The 23,359-nt window shown below is 32.8% G+C and overlaps 2 protein-coding genes across 2 annotated transcripts; both read right to left on the reverse strand.

Moving 5' to 3' along the window:
* Positions 1-1,290: 1,290 nt before the first annotated feature.
* Positions 1,291-2,785, reverse strand: LOC25487311 (uncharacterized). Its single transcript, XM_013609210.3, has 2 exons — positions 2,601-2,785; positions 1,291-1,753 (listed from the first exon to the last, which is right to left on the reverse strand). The coding sequence occupies exons 1-2, from the start codon at positions 2,694-2,696 to the stop codon at positions 1,514-1,516; spliced, it is 336 nt and encodes a 111-aa protein (XP_013464664.1). The 5' UTR covers positions 2,697-2,785; the 3' UTR covers positions 1,291-1,513.
* Positions 2,786-10,612: 7,827 nt separating this feature from the next.
* LOC25487312 (phytosulfokine receptor 2) lies at positions 10,613-15,220 on the reverse strand. The gene is made up of 2 exons (XM_013609212.3): positions 14,361-15,220; positions 10,613-14,119 (listed from the first exon to the last, which is right to left on the reverse strand). The coding sequence occupies exons 1-2, from the start codon at positions 14,416-14,418 to the stop codon at positions 10,950-10,952; spliced, it is 3,228 nt and encodes a 1,075-aa protein (XP_013464666.1). The 5' UTR covers positions 14,419-15,220; the 3' UTR covers positions 10,613-10,949.
* Positions 15,221-23,359: the final 8,139 nt, after the last annotated feature.

Below are 23,359 nucleotides of genomic sequence, written 5' to 3' on the forward strand. Positions count from 1 at the left end.
ATTATCGGTTCAATCCATAGTTGTCATTTCGACAACTGAAGCTGAGTACATAGCAGCAACTAAAGTTGCCAAAGAAGCCTTATGGCTTACAGGTATGATCAGATAATTGGGTGTTGAGCAAGGTGGAGTCTGGTTGCATTGTGATAGTCAGAGTGTCATTTATTTGACAAACAATCAAGTGTATCATGCCAATATCAAGCATATTGATGTAAGGTTTCACAAGATCAGATAGACTGGATATATATTACCTGAGAATGTTGACACTTCAAAAAATGCAATCGATATGTTGACCAAGCTAGTCATCAGTGACAAGTTCAAGCATTGTTAGGACTTGTTGCATTTTTCTCAATGTTAAGCAGAATGAGTACCCCCCTATTGCCTGGATGTGATCGTCATGCATGAAGTCTTCGTAAGGATTTGATATTCGTCAAAGTGGAGATTGTTGAAGTAGGACTCATATATAAAAGACATCGAATGATAGTAGTACTATAAATACAACTTGTAACAATTGAAACCCTGCTCTTATCACATTAATCAAAACGGAAATATAAATTGGCCGAACTACGTTAACAAATAACGTGTGTTCATCTTTCTCTTTTCGTTCCTCTTATTTAATTTTTTTTAAGGATTTATTTAATCTTTTGTTACTAAGTGTTCTGACAGTTATATGTTTGGATGTCCTCTTGAGTTTAACTCAGTTGATATGAAAAATGAATAATATATACAAGATCCGGAATTCAAACCCCAACCACCATCTAAAAATAGTTATATATTTGAATGTTTATGCATCAATACACATGATAGTAAATTAAAAAATGTTAGTTTTTTGCGATAGCTAATCAATTTGAATTTCTATTCTAACCGGTTAGGAATAAGCTATTAGGATTCTTGGCTAATTGATTATCCCAATGAGTCAGCTACAATCTTGTTTCTACTCTACTAATCAATTAGGAATCTTCACTAATCGATTAGACCACGATCTAACTAAAAGTAAATTGTTGTTTCTATTTAGAGTATAACTGATCTTTTAACATACACATCCTTATGACCAATACTATTGAGCTTGATTCATAGACATAAACGGTGGATGGGTCTGATAGCAAAAACCAAATAGTAAAGCTTTGATATCTTGTTGAATTTGGAACATAATTCATCCTTACAAAACTGATGATGATTGTCTCCATTTATAAACACACCATATTTTATCTAATATATCACTCTTTAACTTGAGATTGGATTGAGCCAAATCTCTATATTATTATCAGGAGTTCAAACATTTAGTCTATAGACTGCATCAAACGTGAGATTTGAATACCTTAGAAATATGGGATAAATTCTCAATCAATTTTAGTGTCGTTTGTTTGTTGCTACACAATTGTTGCACTCTAGAAGGTACAGAGAAACTATTATTATAAAATGATTTTGTTGCATATATGAACTGACTTAACACTAACTACTAGCTCTAATGCATTCCTCCTTAATTATCAGTTCCTTTCACCTTGAATTTCCTTTTTCAATTCATTCCCCTACGATCTCTATCACTACCCTTATGTTTGGCATCTTGAGCTGCCATCCAAGCTCCATCCATGCTATCCTTAGCAGTGTCCCTCACCATGTCTCCTTCTTCTTCTGCTTTTATTGGACCCTCTCTTGCTGGATCACTAGTCATAGCCCTATCTTCTTCCTTCCCTTTGTATATACCCTCCATCGTCATCCTATCATCACTATTTGCTTCTGCCACCGCATTACTACCCTGTGACATTTTTCAATAATTATGTTAGCAATCATATTTATAATTAACATTTAATTAAACATAATTTGATCTATCTATAGTTATCAATTTTTTTTCATGACAATCAACTATAAACTACCAAAATATTAAAAAAATAAAAATAAACGTGAATCAACTATAAACAACCAATTTCTTCAACAAAAAAACAACCAAAATATTTAAAAAATAAACTTAACCATGTATACCTAGCTTAAAAAAAAACTAAGCTTAATAAGAAACGTGACATATAATGTATCAAAATTAAACTTTATAATAATTACCTTTTTTAAATATAATGATTCATTGATTAAATTAAGAAAATTAAAGTTTATAATTGTAATTCATTGATCAAATTAAGAAAATTAAAGTTTATAGTTGATTTGAAATTTTTAATATTGAAATAATGCTTTGAGTAGATTTTATTGATAATATAATTAGATTTAAATTCATAAAAATGTTATTACAACTTGAAAGAAATTTTGTTTAGACAACAAGAAAAATTCACAAAAAAATTGTTATATTAATGACCAATTCTATGGTGCACAAGTGAGGTAAATCTTTCCTTCAAAAAAGTAAGATAAATCTTGTATCATGTACAAACTAATTTTCATCATTTAATTAATCAATCTCATCATTAAATTAAATAAAATATGATATAACTTTTTAATTCAATGACAAAAATACCTTTATACATGGTGCAAACCAACCTATCTATATTAATACTATAATACTTTTTTCTGGTAGATAAAAAATGTATGTAGAGATTAAAAAAATGTGTGAAGTTATATAATTGTCAAAATTTCCATAAGTTGAAGAGAAGAACATATACTTCAGCACGTTCATAAGCAGTAGAGAATGAAGCTGTGGAAAGTCGATAAAAAGACATAGATTTGTTGACCATGTGGATTGTTTTCTTAGTTAGCATGATGGCAAATTTGTAACCTTAAAACTACACTACACCTCGTATTCTTTAGCTTCTTTTGGTTGGCTCACTGTTATGATATGCTAGTAGGTTGATATTTTGATTGATATTTATGGAAGATATAAACGGTGAAAGCAACATTGTCTTTCAGGTTTGGACGACACGTTAAAAGGGTCCAGTTTGACACGTTTCGGATACGTGTTGCTAAGTAAGAACATATTTGAACTGAGTTGAAGACATGGAATTTTTTTTTTTTTTTAAGGAGACATGGAAATTGTTATTAAGTGTTAATCCACTTCGATAATTTGGTTTTTTTGTTTTTTTCCCGTGAGCATAGCTCAGTTGGTAAGACAATGCATTATTATACGCAGGGGCTGGGGTTCGAACATCGAACACCCCACTTATTCTCTTTATAAAGTGAATTCTAGTCACTAGACTACTTGACCTAAAAAAAAAATTGGTTATTTTTTTATGGAAAATGCTTAAGTGCACGATAATATTTTTCGTGCCAAATGCACGACAATGCCAAACTGCTTTTCTTTTAATTTTTATGTACCTTAAAATGATTCATTTAGTGTGTAAATAATTGATTTGTTTATGAGGAATCACATTAAGGCTCATTTTTTTGCCATTTCACCAAACCACTCAAGTATGGCCTTCATGTTGTCTTATCTCTGTTTTGTCTTATTAACTATAGAACTTTAGTAATCGATGCAGGATAAGTCCCAACATTGAATACTTGTTGTTGTTAAATTGTTATGTGAGTTGAATCTTGCCATGTGAAGTGTTATATATGTTATTGCCCAGCAAATTGCGTGTTGTTCCATCTGTCGTGTGTATTCGTGTCTAAGGTTTGTCGTGCTATATAGCATGACTCAAATGTAATTATTGTTCCGTTACACTTTGGAGCACGCCATGTTGCGTCTAAACTATTGTCTGTTGTGGATGCAAGTTTTTCACGATTTTGTCCTTTATAAAAGGTGTCTCGTTGGTTTAAAGAGTGCGAGTGTTGTATATAAACTACATTTAGCTTTGACTTTTAAGCGATAGAGACTTTTAAGGTGTACATCAACAATTGCCCCCCCGTCGAGGTTAAGGGAGAGTTTCCAAACTTGATCCCTTGTGAAGTTGCCAATGTTATGTTCCACCCTCAAGTACATCACACCGCATTTTGAGGCCTTGTCTGCTTTGAGTGTATGCCCTTCACAGTTTTGTCCTTTATAAAAGGTGCCTCATTAGTTTAACGAGTATGATGTTGTATACAAACTACTTTTGGCGTTAATTTGTTTATGATAAAACAACTTGTCGACACTACTCTTTCATATGTATCTTCATATTGTAATCAGTAGCATTAAGTCAGGTCTGCATATTGTATCGTGATGTGTCAGGATAATGGAAAAAACATGAATATGCATTTTGTTGTGTTACTAGGACATTTTGTATTTTATAATCTCAAACATGTTTAATGCAGTTCGACATTTAAAATCTGAAATCCCCTCAAAACCACACATGATAAAGACAATGAGATACAACAAAGGGAGTGGGTACGTAATTATCTGGTTTAAATTATATAATCTGAATATGTTTTACGCTCATTTTATATTATCGAAAATGCCCGAGTAATTGAACATAATTCAAAAATACATAATTACATATAAAAAGTGTTTCTTGATACGTTTCTAACCAACTATGACCATAAGACATTTCGTTTGAATATTTGTTTCAATAAAATCATGCTCTTCTGAAACGAAGCTTGTATCTGAGTATGCTGCAATTTTGTCATGTTGTTAATCGAAACTCAATTTTTACATATGTCACCCATATTATTATCCATAAACTTTTATAACTCACTGTGAGCAGAGTCGACTCTATTTGTCATTGTATTTCAATATGCATGATAGTGTCGGTCTAATTAATATATTACAATTTCCTCCTCCAACATCCCCAAAATAGTACTTTCCATATATTACAAAAAAATTGAGAAATTTGTAGATACAATTTTGAACAAATGACAAGAATCAACATACATTTTCTCTGTCTTAAACTCCATTATTGATTCCCATATATCCATGACTCTTTTACATACATCTTTTAATTTGATCTATTTCCCATCTTTATATGTAAGCCCCTTTACTTTTGCTATTTATCTTATATCTTTGCTCGAAGTAGTTATTTCCTAAAATAAAAAAAATAAAAAAAAGGATAATTGGCAATGGATTTGATCAGGGGAAAAAGATATGTTTTGGATTACATTTTTGGTAAACCCTAAAATCAACTTCAGATTATATAATCCATGCGGGGTCAAGTTGTTCGTGAGAGATTTGGAGGGTGGGAAAAGAAAACCAAACTCCCACAAAAAGGGTATGCGCCTCGTTTGGACTGGTACCAGACAGAAAACAACAAAGTTCAATCACCAAAAAATTATTGTGTTAAGAAAACCGCTCTTTAGACTTTATTATTTGCTTTCCGACACTTCAAAATAACCATATTACTCCTACCAACAATTAACCACCGTTCGCAGGTCTATGGTAGTTAACTATTATTTCATATCCAAACCTGCGTATGCAAAAGAAAGAAAAACAGTCCTATAACAATTAAGCGTTGTGGGAACCAGCAACCAAATTTATAAATTAAATATCACCGTTTACTTCTAAAAAGTGTTGTTAACTGGAGCTTTATGTATAAATTAATGAAAGACTTAAAAGTCTTTAATTTCATGAATTGTATCACCTTCAATTTTATTATCACATGTTGCTTGCTCAAAGTATATAGATCATTCTTAACAATATCATTGTATTTATTCATTTGTTGGCTATGAGAGCCGCGCTGCATCTCTTTGCAGCGATGTCGGGTTTAAACGTAAATTTCCATAAAAGTGAGTTTGTTGGACAATGAGGTTGGTGGATTGGGGGTAAGGAGAATTAGAGAATTTAATTTGTCACTATTGGGTAAATGGCGTTGGAGATTGTTGGAGGATAGGGAAGGGCTGTGGTTTAGATTGTTGGCCGCTAGATATGGCCTAGTTGGTGGGCGGTTGCAGGTTGGTGGTCGGGAGAGGTCGGTGTGGTGGAGGACGATAGTTAACATTCGAGATGGAGATGGCTTGGTGTCAAGTAGTTTGTTTCCTGACAATTTACGTCTCAATGTTGGTAATGGTGCTAGCTCTCTTTTTTGGTTGGATAGGTGGGTAGGTGTGGTTCCTTTGAATGTTAGGTTTCGCCGTTTGTATGAGTTATCAAAAAATAAAATGGCGACCGTTGCTCAAACGTTGCTTGGGGTTAGGATGAGGAAGGGGAGGCTTGGAAGTGGCGAAGGGGATTGTGGGTGTGGGAGGAGGCGTTGGTAGAGGAGTGTAGGAATATGTTGTTACATGTTGTGTTGCAGATTGTTGTTGAGGATTCCTGGAGATGGTCTCCTGATACGGTTGTCGTGTACACTGTCAGTGGTGCTTATAGTGTGCTCACATCAGGGCCGCACACTACTACTCTGGTCCCTGTGACTTTATTATGGAGGAAGAATGTCCCTTTGAAGGTTTCCGTGTTCGCTTGGAGGCTTTTTCGAAACGGGTTGCCCACTAAGACAAATCTATTCCGGAGAGACATTATTTCTCCTGAGGCTCAATTGTGTGTTTCTGGTTGTGGACAACAGGAATCGGAGATCCATTTATTTTTGTCTTGTCCTCTTTTTGGTACGCTTTTGCAGTTGGTTAGGTGCTGGCTCGATGTTTATTCAGTGGATCCTTCCAACATTGTTGATCATTTTCATCAGTTTGGTTCATCATCAGGTTTTGGCAAATCACGATGCTCTCTATTGCATTTGATTTGGTTTGCTTCCTCATGGGTGATATGGAAGGAAAGAAATGACAGACTATTTTGCAACAAAGAATATTCTCCGAATCAACTATTGTAAAATGTTAAAATTCTATCCTTATGGTGGTTTAAAGCTAAATCTGTATTTTTTTTATCATAGCTTTTATAATTGGTGCCAAAACTCATTCTTATGTGCGGGTATTGACTAATTTGTTTTGCTTTTTGTGAACTCTTGGTGTAAATTTCGGTTGGCTTATTGTGGTACATTTTATGCCATAAAGATAGTACGTTCTTTTTAATATGTCATTTTGATTTCTTAAAAAAAAACAATATCTTTCAAGTTATTATATATATATATATATATATATATATATATATATATATTTCAAGTTGAACATTCATCTCTGTGTCTAAAATTCTTGCACAACCCATGGTTATTTTATAAGGATGGGGGAATTCATCTAGAGAAGAAGACTAGTCCCCCTTTATGTGCTCTTGGTGGTTAAGATTGTCTCTTGAACTAGAGGGAAGGTTGACAATATAATACTACATAAGCTAATTATTTTTGCTCCGTAACTTTAAACTTAATTTGTCGTTTTTTTTTTTTTAATGAATCACGTGTTTAGTTCTTGTAATCTTGTAGATTAAACAATTTAGACCTTAACAAAATTTTAAAATACTTCATAAAATTCAAAATCTTCTATCATAGTTGTCTCTCTAGAACAATTTCATAGACTGATTGACTAAGTCAGAGGACTAGTATGATCAAATATTATATAAAAATTGGATTATTTTAAACTTTTGTTAATTTAAAAAAATGGATTTGATGATCAATATGCAATTGTTGATGTAAATATATATACTTTACATTGTAACCCAGTCATAAATTATCGCGTTATTATTTTCCTTCAAATAAATAAATTATCGCGTTATCACAAATATTTAACTTAAATCCTAATTACTGAAAATCATACTTAAGATTATTTGTGCTTGTTTGATTCGTTGAAATTTAATATATTTCATTTTAAACTAACATCAGATTAAATTTAAATTCAAAACGTTGAAGGAGATTGATCAAGTTAATAAAGAGTTGGTTCATGCTCTGGAATTCGTAAGTATGTGTGTTCAACTTTCGTTGTCAATGTAAAGACTTTGTTGGTGGATAATATGTATGTATCTACATTAGCGTTCTTTATGTATTCAGATTTATCACGACTTTGATGACCACACGCGTCATAGTTTTTGACCTCCACCATTTGATATCAAAACAACAATCAAGATCGTTTTAATCTTGTTTTGTTATCTTGTAATTTGGACCGTTGGATTCCATATAACAACCATTTCGCATCTACGTTTAACTGAATGGTTTTTTTTACTGCAGTAAATCCCGGTCCCTTTTCCATACACCATTTTTCCTCCATCTTGAATCATTATGTTCCTTTTCCATTATTTTCTTCCATACCCCTCAATTTTCAACATGATATCAAGCCAAAGGAGGAAATTTCCTGATTCCGTAGCAAGCATCATTCAATGTAGCTGAAAAATAATAATGACTTCACCACCAATATCATTTATTATTTGTTTGTGTCTAAAGTACATGTTTGTAAAATACACTATACGTGAAAAAAGAAGATTAGTTGGATATGTTTATTACCACACAATTTGTACTGGCTAGTGCATTAGGTGAGTTCACGTCAAGTTGTCATAGAAACATGAAGAAAAACCTCAACTGCCCCAAAAGTCTCAATCATATATTTAAATGTGTTATATTATATTGCATGCAACTTGTTGTTTCATGGGATTTAGGATTGAAGAATTGCACTTGCATCAGCTAAGATATCTTTAACTAGTGTCCACACATTCTCCCGCCTTTTTATTTTTTAAATTAAGCCAAAGTATATGGGACTAGTGCTTTTGCATTAATGCAAAAAAATAAAAACTATAATGGATTTTCCTCTAAAGAAAATTAAGGAAATTAGTATCGATGACAATCATTTTACAATTATTTTCTTATGAACTCCGTCCGTTAAATTTGTAGAGTTAAACTTTTATTATTGAACTCACAATTTGATGATAGAATGTGTTGCGCAACATAACACAAATAAGCGACATTTTATGAACAATATGATAAAGAAAAATATTTCATGGACACTCAATATCTATTTTACTCTTTGAAAGATAAAAGAATAGAAAATATGATATGATATGTTAGTGATGTGGTGAGAAAAGAGATATAGTGAAAGCAAATCATATAAATAATAGTATTTTTTTTTTTTTTGAAGAAATAAATAATAGTATGTTTTATAAGCGTATTTTTTAGAGAATGTTTTATAAGTGTATGTGATTTAAAGATGTACAAATATCATTGTGGTGTGATTTCCTCAACAAAAAAAAAATCATTCTAGTGTGATAAACTCTAAACATACCTTATTTGACAAGAAAGTTACACACTCTTGATCAATTTTTCTATATATATATATATATGAAAATAAAAAAAAAATGCACCTCTATTATTTACATGTTAGAGGGAAATTTTTTTTTTTTTTTTTCTGTTTTTTTGGTCAATAGGGAAAATTTATTTTTATGGTTACGTAAGGGTAAGTGTGTAAATGAAAGTAAGTCAAACATCTTTTATAAAGAAAAATGAATACATATATTTTTTTTAAATGATGAATTTCATTGAATTTTAAGAAGGTCAACTAAAAATATTCCTTCCATTAATTCATTCTCATATGAAAGCCACTTTAGGTGTTTGTGTTCCGCAGCCAGATCTTGGCAATTAAATAAAGTAAATGACCGATTCCTAAGTGCTTATTCCACTCATCTTATATTGGACAATGATGCCCCGCGTTTTAAGAATTTTCAGGTCAATTATCTCCCTTAAACCATATGATTGTTTGAAATCGGATTTCGTCCGGTCACGCGAGTGACCGCACACAATGTCTTACTGATTGTCGTTCGATCAAGTTTAAATAGTACGTATTTTAATATAAATTTTAGTCTTTTCTATGATACAAATTGAAATCTAAATCGTACAATCTTTATCATATGGTCGCCTGATGTAATTGACCGTACAATCACGAGATTGTAATTTCAAACAACCCAAATCCTAAACCTTTTGAGTGAAGGACATGAATACGCTACAATGACAAATTTTGATGAAATAAAGTGATTAATGTATCATTTTTCTCCACCCTCTAACAAATTATTTGACCTGACTCTATATCGAAATCTACCAAATGGTTTTCAACCCTCACTTTCCATAGAAAAATATAGCATAGGTTTATTCCCTAATTTAGTCTCTGAATATATTGTTTCTTCTAGATAGTCTTTGTTTGAAATGAAATAGGGTAGGAATCCACTTTTGATAGGAAGAAAGATTTCAATGTCAACATTATGCAGCAGATTTTTGGAAGTCAAACAAGGCAGCCATAGAGAAGAAAGAAGATGACACATATACTACATAACATCCTTAATCCACAAGAGGCATAAAAAGTAACATGTTTTCCTTTTAATAATTTCCAAATTTATGAATCAAAACTTGGTAAAACACAAAATTTACCAAGTTTTGATTCATATATTAAGTGCTCTTAAACAAACCCGAGATTGAAATTTATAATGGCCCCACTAAATTTACATGAAACTTATATGATTTAATAAAAATCATTTTAATTTCAACCAATAGAATAGTATATGGTGTTACATATTCCTCTAACAGAAAATAGAAGTGTGAATTTCTGTCATGTGTCATTAAGGAAAAAGATTTATTTTAGATAAATAGAAAAGAAATACTCTATGCATGCTTTTTAGATGCAAGCACAGTCCACAAATTTCAGCCACATATAATGGATCTTACAAACAATCAAGAATGGAGACAAAAAAAAAATCCAAAACTGAGTGATTAATAAAAGTCTTAGACAAGACAGAGAAATCAGCCTGAAGAATAAAGACAAACAAATACAAATCTGTAAGGATTAGAAATCATTTGTCATACTCACCATGCATCACATGCACATCATAACAAGTGCATGGCACAGTAGAAGACTCATACTACAACATAGCATTAAAATCACATATATAATGAGCCTTCAAGTCATAAACAGCAAAAGATTACATTTTTATATTGCTTTTGCAAGATTTCATTACAAAAAATTATTGTTTTATACATGTTACAACAACTATCAGTATAATGTAGTAAAAGACTTGTATAAAGAACAAAATAAGAGAGTGTAGCCATAACAATAACATGAACATTCCTGACGATTTGATAACTCAACTGGTTTGAACTAAGGGTTAAAGGAGCTACATAATAAGTAATATACTAACATTTGCCTATCCAAAAAACAAAAATAACAAGAAAATTTCATTCCACCTTCATATAACAAACTTGCTTTACAACCTATAATGTTATTTGTCAATGATACACCAACCAAAGCAAGAACTAAGATCATTGTTGAAAGCCATCAACTTTTACACTATCAAGCCATGAAACAACCATTTCAATAGAAGGTCTTTGCCTTGGATCTTGATCAAGACATTTACAAGCAATGGAAAGTACTTCCAATAGTTGTTTCTCCCTTTCCTTTTCCCAAATGGTTTGATCAAATATTTCCTGCTCCTTATTTTCATATTTCATCTGATAAACCCAAGACACAAGATTCCTGCAGTTTTTCCCCTTGATGACTTCAACAGGCCTTCTAGCTGTAAGAAGCTCAAGAAGAACAACGCCGAAACTATAGACATCGCCGCGGAATGTTGCTGTCAGTGTCTGACTATATTCTGGAGGAATATACCCTAAAGTTCCTACCAAGTCCGTTGTGACATGAGTATCGTATGGTGAAAGTAGTCTTGAGAGACCAAAATCAGCCAAATGAGCTTCAAACTTATCATTCAAAAGTATGTTGCTAGATTTGATGTCGCGGTGCACAATGTACGGTTCACAATCCTTATGCAAGTAAGCTAATCCATGAGCCGCGCCTTGAGCAATCTTGAGTCGTACATCCCATTTCAGAGCTGAATTTCCATCCACACACTCGTGAAGCCAATAATCCAAGCTACCGTTCTCCATATATGAGTAAATTAGCAACCGGTCGTTGCCATGCCGACAATAGCCTTTAAGAGAAACAAGGTTCTTGTGTTGAGCTCTCGAGAGGGCTTCGACTTCGGCTTGAAATTCACGTTCCATCTGACCGCAGTCGCCAGAAAGCCTCTTGACAGCTGCTTTCATGCCGTTTGGAAGATACGCCTTGTAAACAAGACCGAAGCCACCGCAACCGACAATATTCGCCTGGTTGAAATTGCTTGTTGCTTTTAACAAATCCGAAACTGTGAGATCCTTACAATCTGAATTCTGAAAAAGCACCAATTTTGAAGCAACAAACCCTTCAGATGATAACCTGCGTGGCCTTCCACTCATCTCCTCATCAAAGCTATCAATTGGCTTATCTTCTTCCCTCTTTGACATTCTTAGCACAATAACTGCAAGCAACAAAGCAAGCGCTATCCCTATGCTGATTGTTATGCCAAGAACATTGCTTCTACTAAATTTTCTGGATGAACCAGAAGACATATTTGGCCTCATATTGTTAACAACTTTGCAAGGAGTATTATCAACATCAAAATCCCTGCAAAGTCCCAAATTTCCCTCAAAGCTTGAATTAGGGAAGCTTAAAAACTGCCCTCCACTTGGAATCGGTCCTTGCAAGCGATTATACGCCACACTGAACTTCGACAAGAATGTGAGGTTGTTAAATGAAGGAGGGATTGTACCAGAGAGATCATTATAAGATAAATCTAATGTTTCCAAATTCTCCATCTCTGAAATAGTGCTAGGAATTGTACCACTGATGTTGTTCCTGCTGAAATCCAACACATGCAGTGCCTTCATCTTACCAATTTCAGGCCATATACTTCCACTTAATATGTTATTGCTCAACAAAATGGAAGGAGGGAAACTTGAAGCTTGATTATATTGCAAACCACTAGCACTAGTATTTCTCTTAACAAAGAGTGGAATGAAAGCATAAGAAGCAAAATTTGGTCTTCCACAATTTGAACATACAAGTCCCGTCAACTCTGTCAAACTTTTCGGTATTTCACCTGAGAGAGAATTGTTTGAGAAATCCAAATAGAACAATTTGTCCATTTGACCAATCCACGAAGGCATACTGCCATTCAAAGAGTTCCAAGACAAATCAAGTACAGCCAATTTCTTGCATTTTAACAGCCAAGAAGGAATATGACTCTTCAGACCGCAGTTTCCGAGTGCTAACACCATAAGACTCTCAAATCCTCCAGGCAGATTTTGTGGAATTTCTTCACCGTGGAAATTCTTAGTGAGGATAAGAGTTGTGAGGTTTTTGCACTTCTGAAGAACAGAAAGTGCACCAGATAAATTATCTAAGCTGTTGTTTGAAAAAGATACAAACAAAAGGGAAGACAATTTGGCATAGCTTTCAGGTATAGAACCATTTAAACCATTCCTAGCAAGGCTTAAAACTTTCAATTCATGACAATAGGACAATGAACTAGGAAGTGGTCCAGTAAAATGATTACTAGCAAGATCAAGTGAACAAAGATTTGACAAACCAGTGAAATTAAGATCAATTGAACCTGACAATGAATTGTTTTTAAGATCAAGCACTTTAAGCTTAGAGCATAAAGCCAAAGTGGAAGGTAATGGTCCAGAAAATGAATTAGCATGTGCTACAAATTGTTCTAACTGCAAAATGTTCCCAAACACATTCGGGATTTCGCCTGAAAAATGGTTTGCAGAAACCACAAGAGATTTTAGGCTAGTAAGCTTACTTAACTCCTTGCTTAACTTGCCAGAAAAATTGTTGGCAGAGAGTGATAATCTCTCCAATGATAACATTGAATACAATGACTCAGGAAAAGGGCCAGAAAATGAATTGGAATCTAAATGTAACCTTTGGAGAGAAACAGTGCAGTTGTTCAAACCTTCAAGATCACCACTAAACTGATTTAAAGATAAATCAAGTGTGTGAAGATCTCTTGAAGAATTGCAAATTTGAGAACTGAATCCACCAGAGAATGAATTGTTACTCACATTGAGTGCAAGTAGATGAGGAAATTCACCAAGGTGGAAAACTTTATCAGAAAATGAATTGCTTGAAATATTCAACACTTCAATGGACTTCAAACCAGAAAGTGATTCATTCACACCTCCTAACAACATGTTATAGCTCAAATCAAGAAACTTCAACATCTTCAACTTTGACAATTCCAAAGGCAATCTACCATGAAGATGATTGAATGAAAGATTCAGCACAGTGAGATGATCTAGTTTTGCTAAAGAGGGTGAAATTGTTCCATTGAGACTCATTTCAGAAAGGCTCAACTTGGTCACTCTATCAACAGCTTCTCCATTATTATCACCGCACACAACTCCAATCCAATTGCAACAAACACTATCATTGGACCATGACTTGATAATTGAACCATTTGTAAGGTTGCCTGCAAACTCCTTCAGAGCTAATAAATCACTAGGATTACATGATTTTGTTCCATTGTCAAGACTCAAAGACAAACCAAAAAAGCAAGACAAGACACAACATTCAAACAGTGACAACCAGAAACATCTGAGTAACACCATTCCTGAAACCAAAACAACAAAGTTTAGGTCAAAAAGAAAGGCTAAGCTCACATAGACACACACACCAAAACAGAACCTACTATACTGACAAGAACCGCAAATGAAGCAACTTTTTTAATCACAACTTGAAGAAAAAACACCAATTTCAAGGTTATGACTTAAAATCACCAATCCCAATAACAAATAGATCTATGAAAACTCCAACAAGTCAATCTTAAAGGAAATTAAAATTAAAAAACTAACCTTGAAGAAAGAGATAGGATACCCCTCTAAACAGAAAAGGAAGTAGAACATGGACCATATGACAACAGCTTGTGAATGAAGCAATCAACAGTGGCCATTAAAAAAAACAAAAAAGTGAGACAACAATCAATACAACACAAAACAAGTAGAAGTAGTGAGATCCCTTATTAGTCCCCACATGAAAGTTTAGAACTTTGACTCAAAAAACAAAAACCCATGATACTCAATATAGATAAACTCAACAGTGACCCTTTTAGCTTAACATGAAAGAATGATATAAAATCACTTCTAGAGATAACCCTTTTGCTTAAAAATCAAATCTTTACTGACTTGAGATGTTAGAAACAATTAAAGGTTTGAAATTTATGGTGAATAAAGAAAAAGGGTGGTGGAAAATTGGACATAAACAGTGACCCTTTGAACCTAACCTCAACAAACCCTCATGAAAATAGATCTGTTTCAGATTTTTCAAAACCAAACCACTTTTTTGTAAGCTTTTTTCAAAGACAAAGATAGCAGAAATTTGAAATCAAAGGAAGGGTTAATGTAGGAGAGATAAAAAGAGCACAAGTCTTATCAAAGATGAAGACAAGAAAGGAAAGTTCTTTATCTTTCCTAAGAATCTATAAAATATAAATATAAATTTGATAATAAATTTGGTTAGATTTGAAATGAGGAAAGAGGTGCTGCTGACTTATGTGTGTATGTGATGAATTTTGTATTTAAGAGTTTTGGATTTGATCACATCATAGTGGACAAGAAAGGAAACAGGAGTTAACAACAAAAGTCTAACTAGCTGACTTACAAACAAACACAACAGTTTCTCTCTCTGATTGTCAATGAGGGTCACCTAATCTTTGTCTGTTTCTTTGAAATCTTGTGAATTTGTGAAGGTGGGTGGGTGGGGCAGAAGTAAAGGTGTACAATTATGAAGAGTTCTTTTTTATTTACTACTCTTTTAAGAAAAATGATTTTTTTTAGCGTTAATTATGTATAGGTCCTATAAATAGGCGCGTTTCCAACGTTAGTTCCTACTTAAATTTTATTAAATTTTTGGTCCCCAATGTTTTTTTCCGTTAGCAAAATAGGTCCTCGCGGTTAATTGTTGCTGATTGAGTAAACGGTGAAACACACGTGGATGTCACATCTGACTTTTTTTGTTGGATTTAATATGTTTTTAGTCCATACTTAATTTTAATAGTTGCTTTAGTCATTTTTTGTGACAAGTTTAGAACAATATGAAATGTTCAATTACTAAAATTTAGAATTTTTTTAACATGAAACGAATTAAATATGAATTTTTGAAAACGATAAAAGTTAAAGAGAAAAGTATTAAATCTGGACATATAATCAAATTTTGCGATAATTTTTTGCGGAGTAACTTTTAGTAATGTTCTTAACACGTCTACAAAAAATTGTTAAAAAACTTAAGAGTTTGTATAAATTAAAGAAATTTGAAATTGAACAAGGACTAATACTGAGTGCATAATATTTTTTGTAAGGACTAAAATAACTATTAAAATTAAGTAAGGAATGAACTTAAAAAGCCTCAATTTTATAGGGACTAAAAACATAGTTAACCCAACAAAAAAAATCAGATGTGGCATCCACGTGTGCTTCACCGTTTGCTCAATCAGCAACAATTAACAGCGATGACCTATTTTGCTAACGGAAAAAAACGTTGGGGATCAAAAATTTAATAAAATTTAAGCAGGGACTAATGTTGGAAACACGTCTATTTATAGGGACCTAAAACATAATTAACCTTTTTTTTTATTAGACGAAGTGATAAATATTACGTAAAAGCTTATATGCATAACTCTTTTTTTTTTTTTTTTTTCAGGTAGCCTAGTAGCTAGAATTCACCTTATAAGATGAATAAGTGGGGTGTCCGGGATTCAAACCCCGGCCCTTGCATATAATAACGCATTGTCCTACCAACTGAGTTATGCTCACGGGACAGCTTATATGTGTAACTCTAATACTACATGTTTAAATTTATGTAAGGATGTATAGAGGTCCTAACTCAACTGGCAAATGTTGAAATTGTAAGACTGAACGTTGTGACTGGGTTCGAACACAGGACCTCACAGTTATATGTGAGTTTAATTTCAGTGGATTACCATTTCATCTAAGACAAAAAAAAAAAATGTGTAAAGATTTTTCTAAAAAAAATTAAGTAAAAATGTTTAATTTAACAATATCATCATTTGTTGTTAATTGTTTTTTAAAAATTGTTGTCGACACATATGCATTGGCTGAGAAACACGAGTAATTTACCCAAATGCACCTTGGCAGTTAACTGTCGAATTATGGAACCGGCTGCAGTTAACTACCGAGGAAAACTGAAAATTTCGGCAGTTAACTGCCGAGGAAACCACAAACTTTTTTTTTTTGACAAAAACCATAAATTATCATTAATAATATTTATTGACTTTAAATGTTTCAATCATTATTTTGTACGTTTCAAACAATTGCAGTATAATACTGCAATAGTTTGAAACATACCAAAATAATGATTGAAACATTCAAAATCAATAAATATTATTAATGACAATTTATGGTTTTTGGAAAAAAGAAAAAAAAAAAAAAACAAGTTTGAGGTTTCCTCGGCAGTTAACTGCCGAAGTTTTCAGTTTTCCTCGGTAGTTAACTACACCCAGTTCCATAATTCGGCAGTTAACTACCGAAGGACATTTCGATAAATTACTCGTGTGATAGAGTCTTATGTAATGTGTCAACAACAATTTTATTTTTTTTTTCCTTTTTAAAAAGATCACCGATGAAACTCGCATGTATTAAGTATTGAAAAGGGGAAAATTCAATTTTGGATCTCAACAAATTAAATATACTTAATATGTCAAAAGAATATTTTTGTAGTTTTTTTATCATATGAGGTCTATTTTGTTAATCTAGAAAGCGGTTTTTTTATGATAGAGAGGTTCGTATTATATTGACAAAGCAATTTTGTAAGCATCCACCAAATTCAACATTAGTTTTACAAACTAATAACTCGGATTTATTTGTCCCCTAAAAAAAAAACCTGAACAATTTGGATTTATATTATAAGAATTTATAGATTGTGTTTGATATGTTAAAAAATAAGTAGTAGATAGAATAATACAAGAGAAATGATATTTATACAACCATTTAGTGACAATTTTTCAATAATTTTTTCTCGAGTGAATAAGCAAAAAAAAAAACTCCGAAATTGTAACTTTCATAAAAAAAACCCCTTGATTTTTAAGAAACTTCAAAAACTCGATGAAATTGTCAAACGTTAGTTAATTACCCCCTCCGTTTGTTTTGGATGTTAAATGATTTTTTTTTTTTGCTTTCTTCATCTTCTTCCTTCCACTTTTTCATCATAATCTACACCACCTTCATCAATATTCATAAAAAAAAATCCAAAAAAAATAAATTAAGAAACAACAACCATTAACAACATCATCATCATCTCATTACTACATCTCCACCACCATCAACAACAATAACACCACCTAAGTTAATGCTAGAAATTAAAGTTGTTTTCTCGTAAAAAGCTTGTTTTCTCAAAGACATTAAAGCTGAATGCAAGGGATATGTTCACTTCTAAGAACTTCACAATTTTCATTGAAAGACTATTTTTAAAGTTACCATATATCAAATTAGGAGTATTCCTTAAATTAGAGTTGGAATGTGACCCTAGTCCAGTGTTAGATATAGAAGCAAATTTAATTTTTGCAGAAATAACATAATCACCACTAGCAATTTCCTCCCGTGAAACTTGGGCTGCATCTAAGTTACAGTTCTAGTGTAAACTTCAATTCTTAACAAGAATCCATTGTCTTTCAATTTTTGTTGATTAACTTAGGTGGTGTTATTGTTGTTGATGGTGGTGAATGTATAGTAATGAGATGATGATGATGATGATGATGTTGATAATGATTGTTGTTTCTTAATATTTTTTTAGATTTTTTATGAATATTGATGTAGATAATGAAAAAAGTGGAAGGAAGAAGATGAAGAAAACAAAAAAAAATTGTCATATAACGGGCAAAATAAGCGGAGGGGGGTAATTGACCAACGTTTGACAATTTCAAGGGAATTTTTTAAGTTTCTTAAAAATCAGCGGTTTTTTTTACGAAAGTTACAATTTCGGGTTTTTTTTTCTTCTTTTTTTGCATATTCATTCATTTTTTCTCTCATACTCATATGATGTTATTATTCTCTCTTTTCCTTTTCCTCTCTCCATTGTTTTTTATCAATAAAAACAGAGGAAAAAAAGGTTATCACCAAAGTTGTCATTAAAAGGATGTACAAATATCATTGCTCTAATACAAAATAGAACAACACAAAATAGAACAATATATGTTAAACTTTTAAGTTATTGAACAAAAAAAATTGGAATATGGAAGAGTGTTTGTTGGGTGAAAATGGGGAGTGAGTTTGCGATTTCTCAAAAGGATCAGGGGGTTGTGATGTGTATCTAGGTGAACTTTGGGGTACGTTTGAAGGTTTAAAGTTAACCAAAGATTGTGGCTATAATAGAGTGAAGCTTCATGTTGATTCTTGGGTAGTGGCCACTACTCTCTACACACTCTTCCTCGAAAGTGGGAATGACAATATGTTAAAGTTTATTGCAACATATTAAACGGTTGTTAGACATGAATTGGGAGGTCCAGATTTGTCATTTTTACAAAGAAGTTAATGTATGTGTCGATGCTCTTGCAAATATAGCTTGTGACGGATGTTTCATTTTGATCTTATATGAGCATTGACCTGCTCAGATTAGTATGATATTTTTAGCTGATTTAGCTTGCGTTTTTACTCTGCGTCTTGCAATGGCGGAGCCAGGAAATTTGCAGAGCCTGAGCAAAATATTTTCAGAATAAATATTAAATAGTTTTAAGATAATTTTGAAATTATGAATTGGTGCAGTGGTTTGTTTTGTTGAAACTAACATGGAGAACAGCGGTTCAAGTCCTACAAGAACTCTTTTTTTGAATAAAAATATTTTTAATACAATAGAAAATAGGCTTAATTGCACTTTTGGACCCCTATCTTTTCAAAAGTTGCAGTTATGGACCTCTAACTAATTTAAATACAAAACAGCCCCCTATGTTTTGATTCTTTGGCAGTTTTGGACCCCCAAGGCAAAAAAAAAAAAAAATGACACGTGGCACCTCACGTATGGTGCCACGTCAGCGTTGACCGAGTCAACAATGGACTGCCAAAGAATCAAAACATAGGGGGCTGTTTTGTATTTAAATTAGTTAGGGGTCCATAACCGCAACTTTTGAAAAGATAGGGGATCCAAAAGTGCAATTAAGCCTAGAAAATAAAAAAGGAGGGTTAACATGGATCAAACCACCTAGGGGAGTTATGGAGTGCGCCTATCCACTGCAACACCATGTAACAACTAATATATTATGGATAATATGATAATTATAGATGAGTGGAGGACTACAGTGGCATCTATGGGTCTCCTACGAGATCCGGGACTGAGCCAGGGCGAATGTCCAAGCTAGCTGGGTGGTAAAATCGCCCCTGGCGTGTTGTTAGGCAATAGTTTTTTTTTTCATTGTTGGGCTTTGGCCTTCTTGTTATAAAAAAAAAAAAGTCAATTTTTGTTTCGTCTCATACCCCAATTTGTTAAGTCTCTAAAAATAATTTACAATCAATCAAACGGAATATAATTGAAATTGTCATGTTGGATCTCTTATTATAAAATTTTAAATGATTCTATGGATTCATGAATTTGTTTAAGTTTTACTTGTTACCAAATAGCACTTCTGCTCGTCTAGCGAATTGTTTGAACTTGATCTTCTTTTACTTTTTACTTTGCTTTTCATTCATGGTCCTCCGATACTACAAAAATGAATTAGTAAAAGATCATAATACATTAAATAACACTAATGGTCTGGATATCTAATATATCTACATTAAATTAGAGGATTATTGTTAGGTTTCTTCTCGATAAGTGCCTTAAATTATTATATAGGCGAAAATAGGTCATTTTAAACCAAATTGCTTGGGCTCCAGTGGCAAGGAGCTCATTTCTAGGACGTACCCGTGGAATACCGGGTTCTGTTCCCAGGGGAACAACACTTGGCCAGTGCGCATGCCTCTACGCATGAGGCAGATTAATCGCTCACCTTTAGTGGGTCGGAAACCGATGCGAAAGAAAAAAAAAAAAAAAAAAAAGGTCATTTTACACTCACCGTGAGTTCATCAGGTTGGCTATTCGGACACGAAAAGGTTTATTACTTCGTGTATCCATGTTTATAATAAAGCTTTCTTTGTGCTGATTTAACTAAGTATTTGCTCATAATCACGTAAAATAGGAAATATGGTCATATATGATCAAAAACTTTGAACGGCTTCACATATTCAATGTTAGGAAAATGATTAGCATCATGAATTGAACAAACTATAATTATTAAGTTTCTTTTTCATTTATGTTCAATTATAGTTTTTGTAGCTCTATTTTCACTATTCACGAAACAGATCATCCAATTTTTGGACTAAAAAATAGTGTCAAATGAAATTAGTTTAAAAATTGTTAAATATAATCTAGTAAATATTATAATTGTTTTTGTTTATATTTATGTCTAAATGCAAAAATTAATAATTATTTCCTTAAATAAAATTGTATATATTTTCTTGGTTACAAATTAAAATTGTTGTTTGATTTGATTTGCTTGCTTTATCAGGTCAACTACTCAACCTACTCGTACTACGGCTGTCTTAATATCACGTGATTACCTTCAATCTTTTTTTTTTTTGTGAAAGAAGTGATTACCTTCAATCTATTAACAACTCTTTCATCATTTTATATTTAGCCATTAACCACTCCCTCCCATTGTCACACACACTCTATTTTCAAAGCTATGGCCTATTGGTCGAATGAAAAGGAAAATACAAAAACAAGGGAGACATCAATAGGATTGCATCGTGTACTATTTTGTTATCCATTCCGTTTCAAGGAGAATCGAACCTGATTTTATTTTTTTAACAAATCAAAATAAAATATATTACTCAAAAGTAAAGTGATTCACCTCGTACAAGGTGTCCTAAAGTGATGAATCACCTAATATCTCTTACAACACCACGACACCTAATAAAGATGCCACCACCTAAAAATAAAGTATCAAACAATTTACATGCCACCCATACAAAGGAGTGGATGTCTCCACCAATCGTGAAAACCAAAAACAATAGGCTCAAAGTTCGAAGAAAGCCATAAATAAGAATTTAATTTTAAGAATGAATACACTTTCATGTCCCAAACGAATATATTAGGTCAACCCAAGTGAGTTTTGAATTTTTTTAAACTTTTATTAAATCAAACCTGAAACTTTTTGAATTTTATATTATTATTTCTTTTGAATCTTTTTGTCAAACAAAAAATGTTAATTTTAAGCCTTATTTATATGTTTAGTCCCCGTAAATAGTGGTCACTTGAGGGTTTTCGTCAAAGTAATTACTAATACTTTCAATTTTGCCCTTCAAATATTAACCATTTGAATTTTGGTCCCTAAATCCATTTAATTTGTGTCATGTCACTAATTTGTTGAGTTGTCACAGCTCATTGGGGTAAGTCAGCTGCTGAGTCATCAAAAAATAGGGTGGATTGAGAAAAAAAAAACTCCTTGAGGTATTAGGCAAGTGGGAAATGACGAAACTACCCTCAACGTCACTAATAAATGATGCATTGATATTGTAAAAGTAAATTATTTTTTTTAACAAGCTAAAATGATGTATATATTAACAATGGATCACTCCACACAAGGTGTGCAAAGGATGAAGCAAACAAAAGTATTTACAGAGTCAGAGAGCCTAAAAAAGGAGCACTAACAAAACACACAAAACTAATGGACACCCATACATTGTAAAGGGTGTTTCCACCAGTCATGATGACAGTAAGAGAAAGCAACCTGTTTTGACTTTATCCACAAAAAAGAATTTAGTTTAACTTTTTCTAGGAGCACAGACGGATTCAAAGCCACATTGTTGAAAACACGGTTGTTTCTTTCCTTCCAAATCACCCAAACAGATGCAAACCAAATTAACCGTAAATAAATATAAGAGAATCTAGGCAAACCAGCCATATGAATAAACTGCACAAAATGATGACGAAGCTCTCCATGAAAAACCGATGAAATTCCTAACCAATGCAACACAAGTAACCAAAGAGAATTGTACATGTCACAGCCTAAGAACAAGTGGGAAGCAGTTTCCAATTCTCCGCAACCTTCTGAGCAAGCCGTGTCTGTTGCTTGAATAACTCTCCTCCGTGCCAAATTATTTTTAGTAGGCAATCTGTCACGAAGGAGGCGCCACACAAACAAGGACACCTTTAAGGGAATATACATGTGCCAAACATCATCAACTCGCAATCTGTCAAGACCAGCCCCTGAAGTAGTAAGAAAGTGATATGTTCCTCGAACAGTGTAACCATGTATTGGGTCAAGTAACCACCGCCAAGTATCTGATGATGTTTCCTGCAAAACAACATTATGAAGCATAACAGAGCACTCCCCCACACTCTCCTCCTCCCATGCCAGTAACTAACGGAAAAACTATGGGAAAAGCAAACAGGTACAAGCCTATTTTGATGTATATATGTAGTTTTACCAAACTCCAACATTAATAGTCACCTTTAATATTTAACTGTTAATTGTTTGTCTTTAAGAAAAAAATAATATAATTTTTCAAGTTCGAGGGCATTTTGCACATAAGTGCAAAACTTCAGGGGAGTATTTGCAAAACGTCATGTTCACTAACAGAAAAATTTGATGGAGGGGGTAAATTGATTAACGTTGTACAATTTCAGGGGGGTAATTGAAGTTTTATTAATTTCAAGGAGTAATTGATAAAATTTACAATTTCAGGGGATAATTGCCTATATACTCTTACTTTAAATATAAAGTCATTCTAATACGTTACACACAAAATGAAAGATTAACAGTTTTGTACGAGAAAGAGTAAAATTGAATTACTTTGACAAAATTACT

This window comes from Medicago truncatula, chromosome 2 (genome assembly GCF_003473485.1).
Source record: "Medicago truncatula cultivar Jemalong A17 chromosome 2, MtrunA17r5.0-ANR, whole genome shotgun sequence".
Taxonomy (NCBI): domain Eukaryota; kingdom Viridiplantae; phylum Streptophyta; class Magnoliopsida; order Fabales; family Fabaceae; genus Medicago; species Medicago truncatula.

What these genes read in the sequence shown, in the direction of transcription:
- LOC25487311 (XM_013609210.3), bottom strand. Translation starts at nt 2,696, where the DNA reads ATGCTAACTAAGAAAACAATCCACATGGTCAACAAATCTATGTCTTTT. An exon ending in CTGCTTATGAACGTGCTGAA is followed by an intron (nt 1,754 to 2,600) that starts GTATATGTTCTT and finishes AAAATGTCACAG; the next exon opens with GGTAGTAATGCGGTGGCAGA.
- LOC25487312 (XM_013609212.3), bottom strand. Translation starts at nt 14,418, where the DNA reads ATGGTCCATGTTCTACTTCCTTTTCTGTTTAGAGGGGTATCCTATCTC. An exon ending in ATCCTATCTCTTTCTTCAAG is followed by an intron (nt 14,120 to 14,360) that starts GTTAGTTTTTTA and finishes TTTTGGTTTCAG; the next exon opens with GAATGGTGTTACTCAGATGT.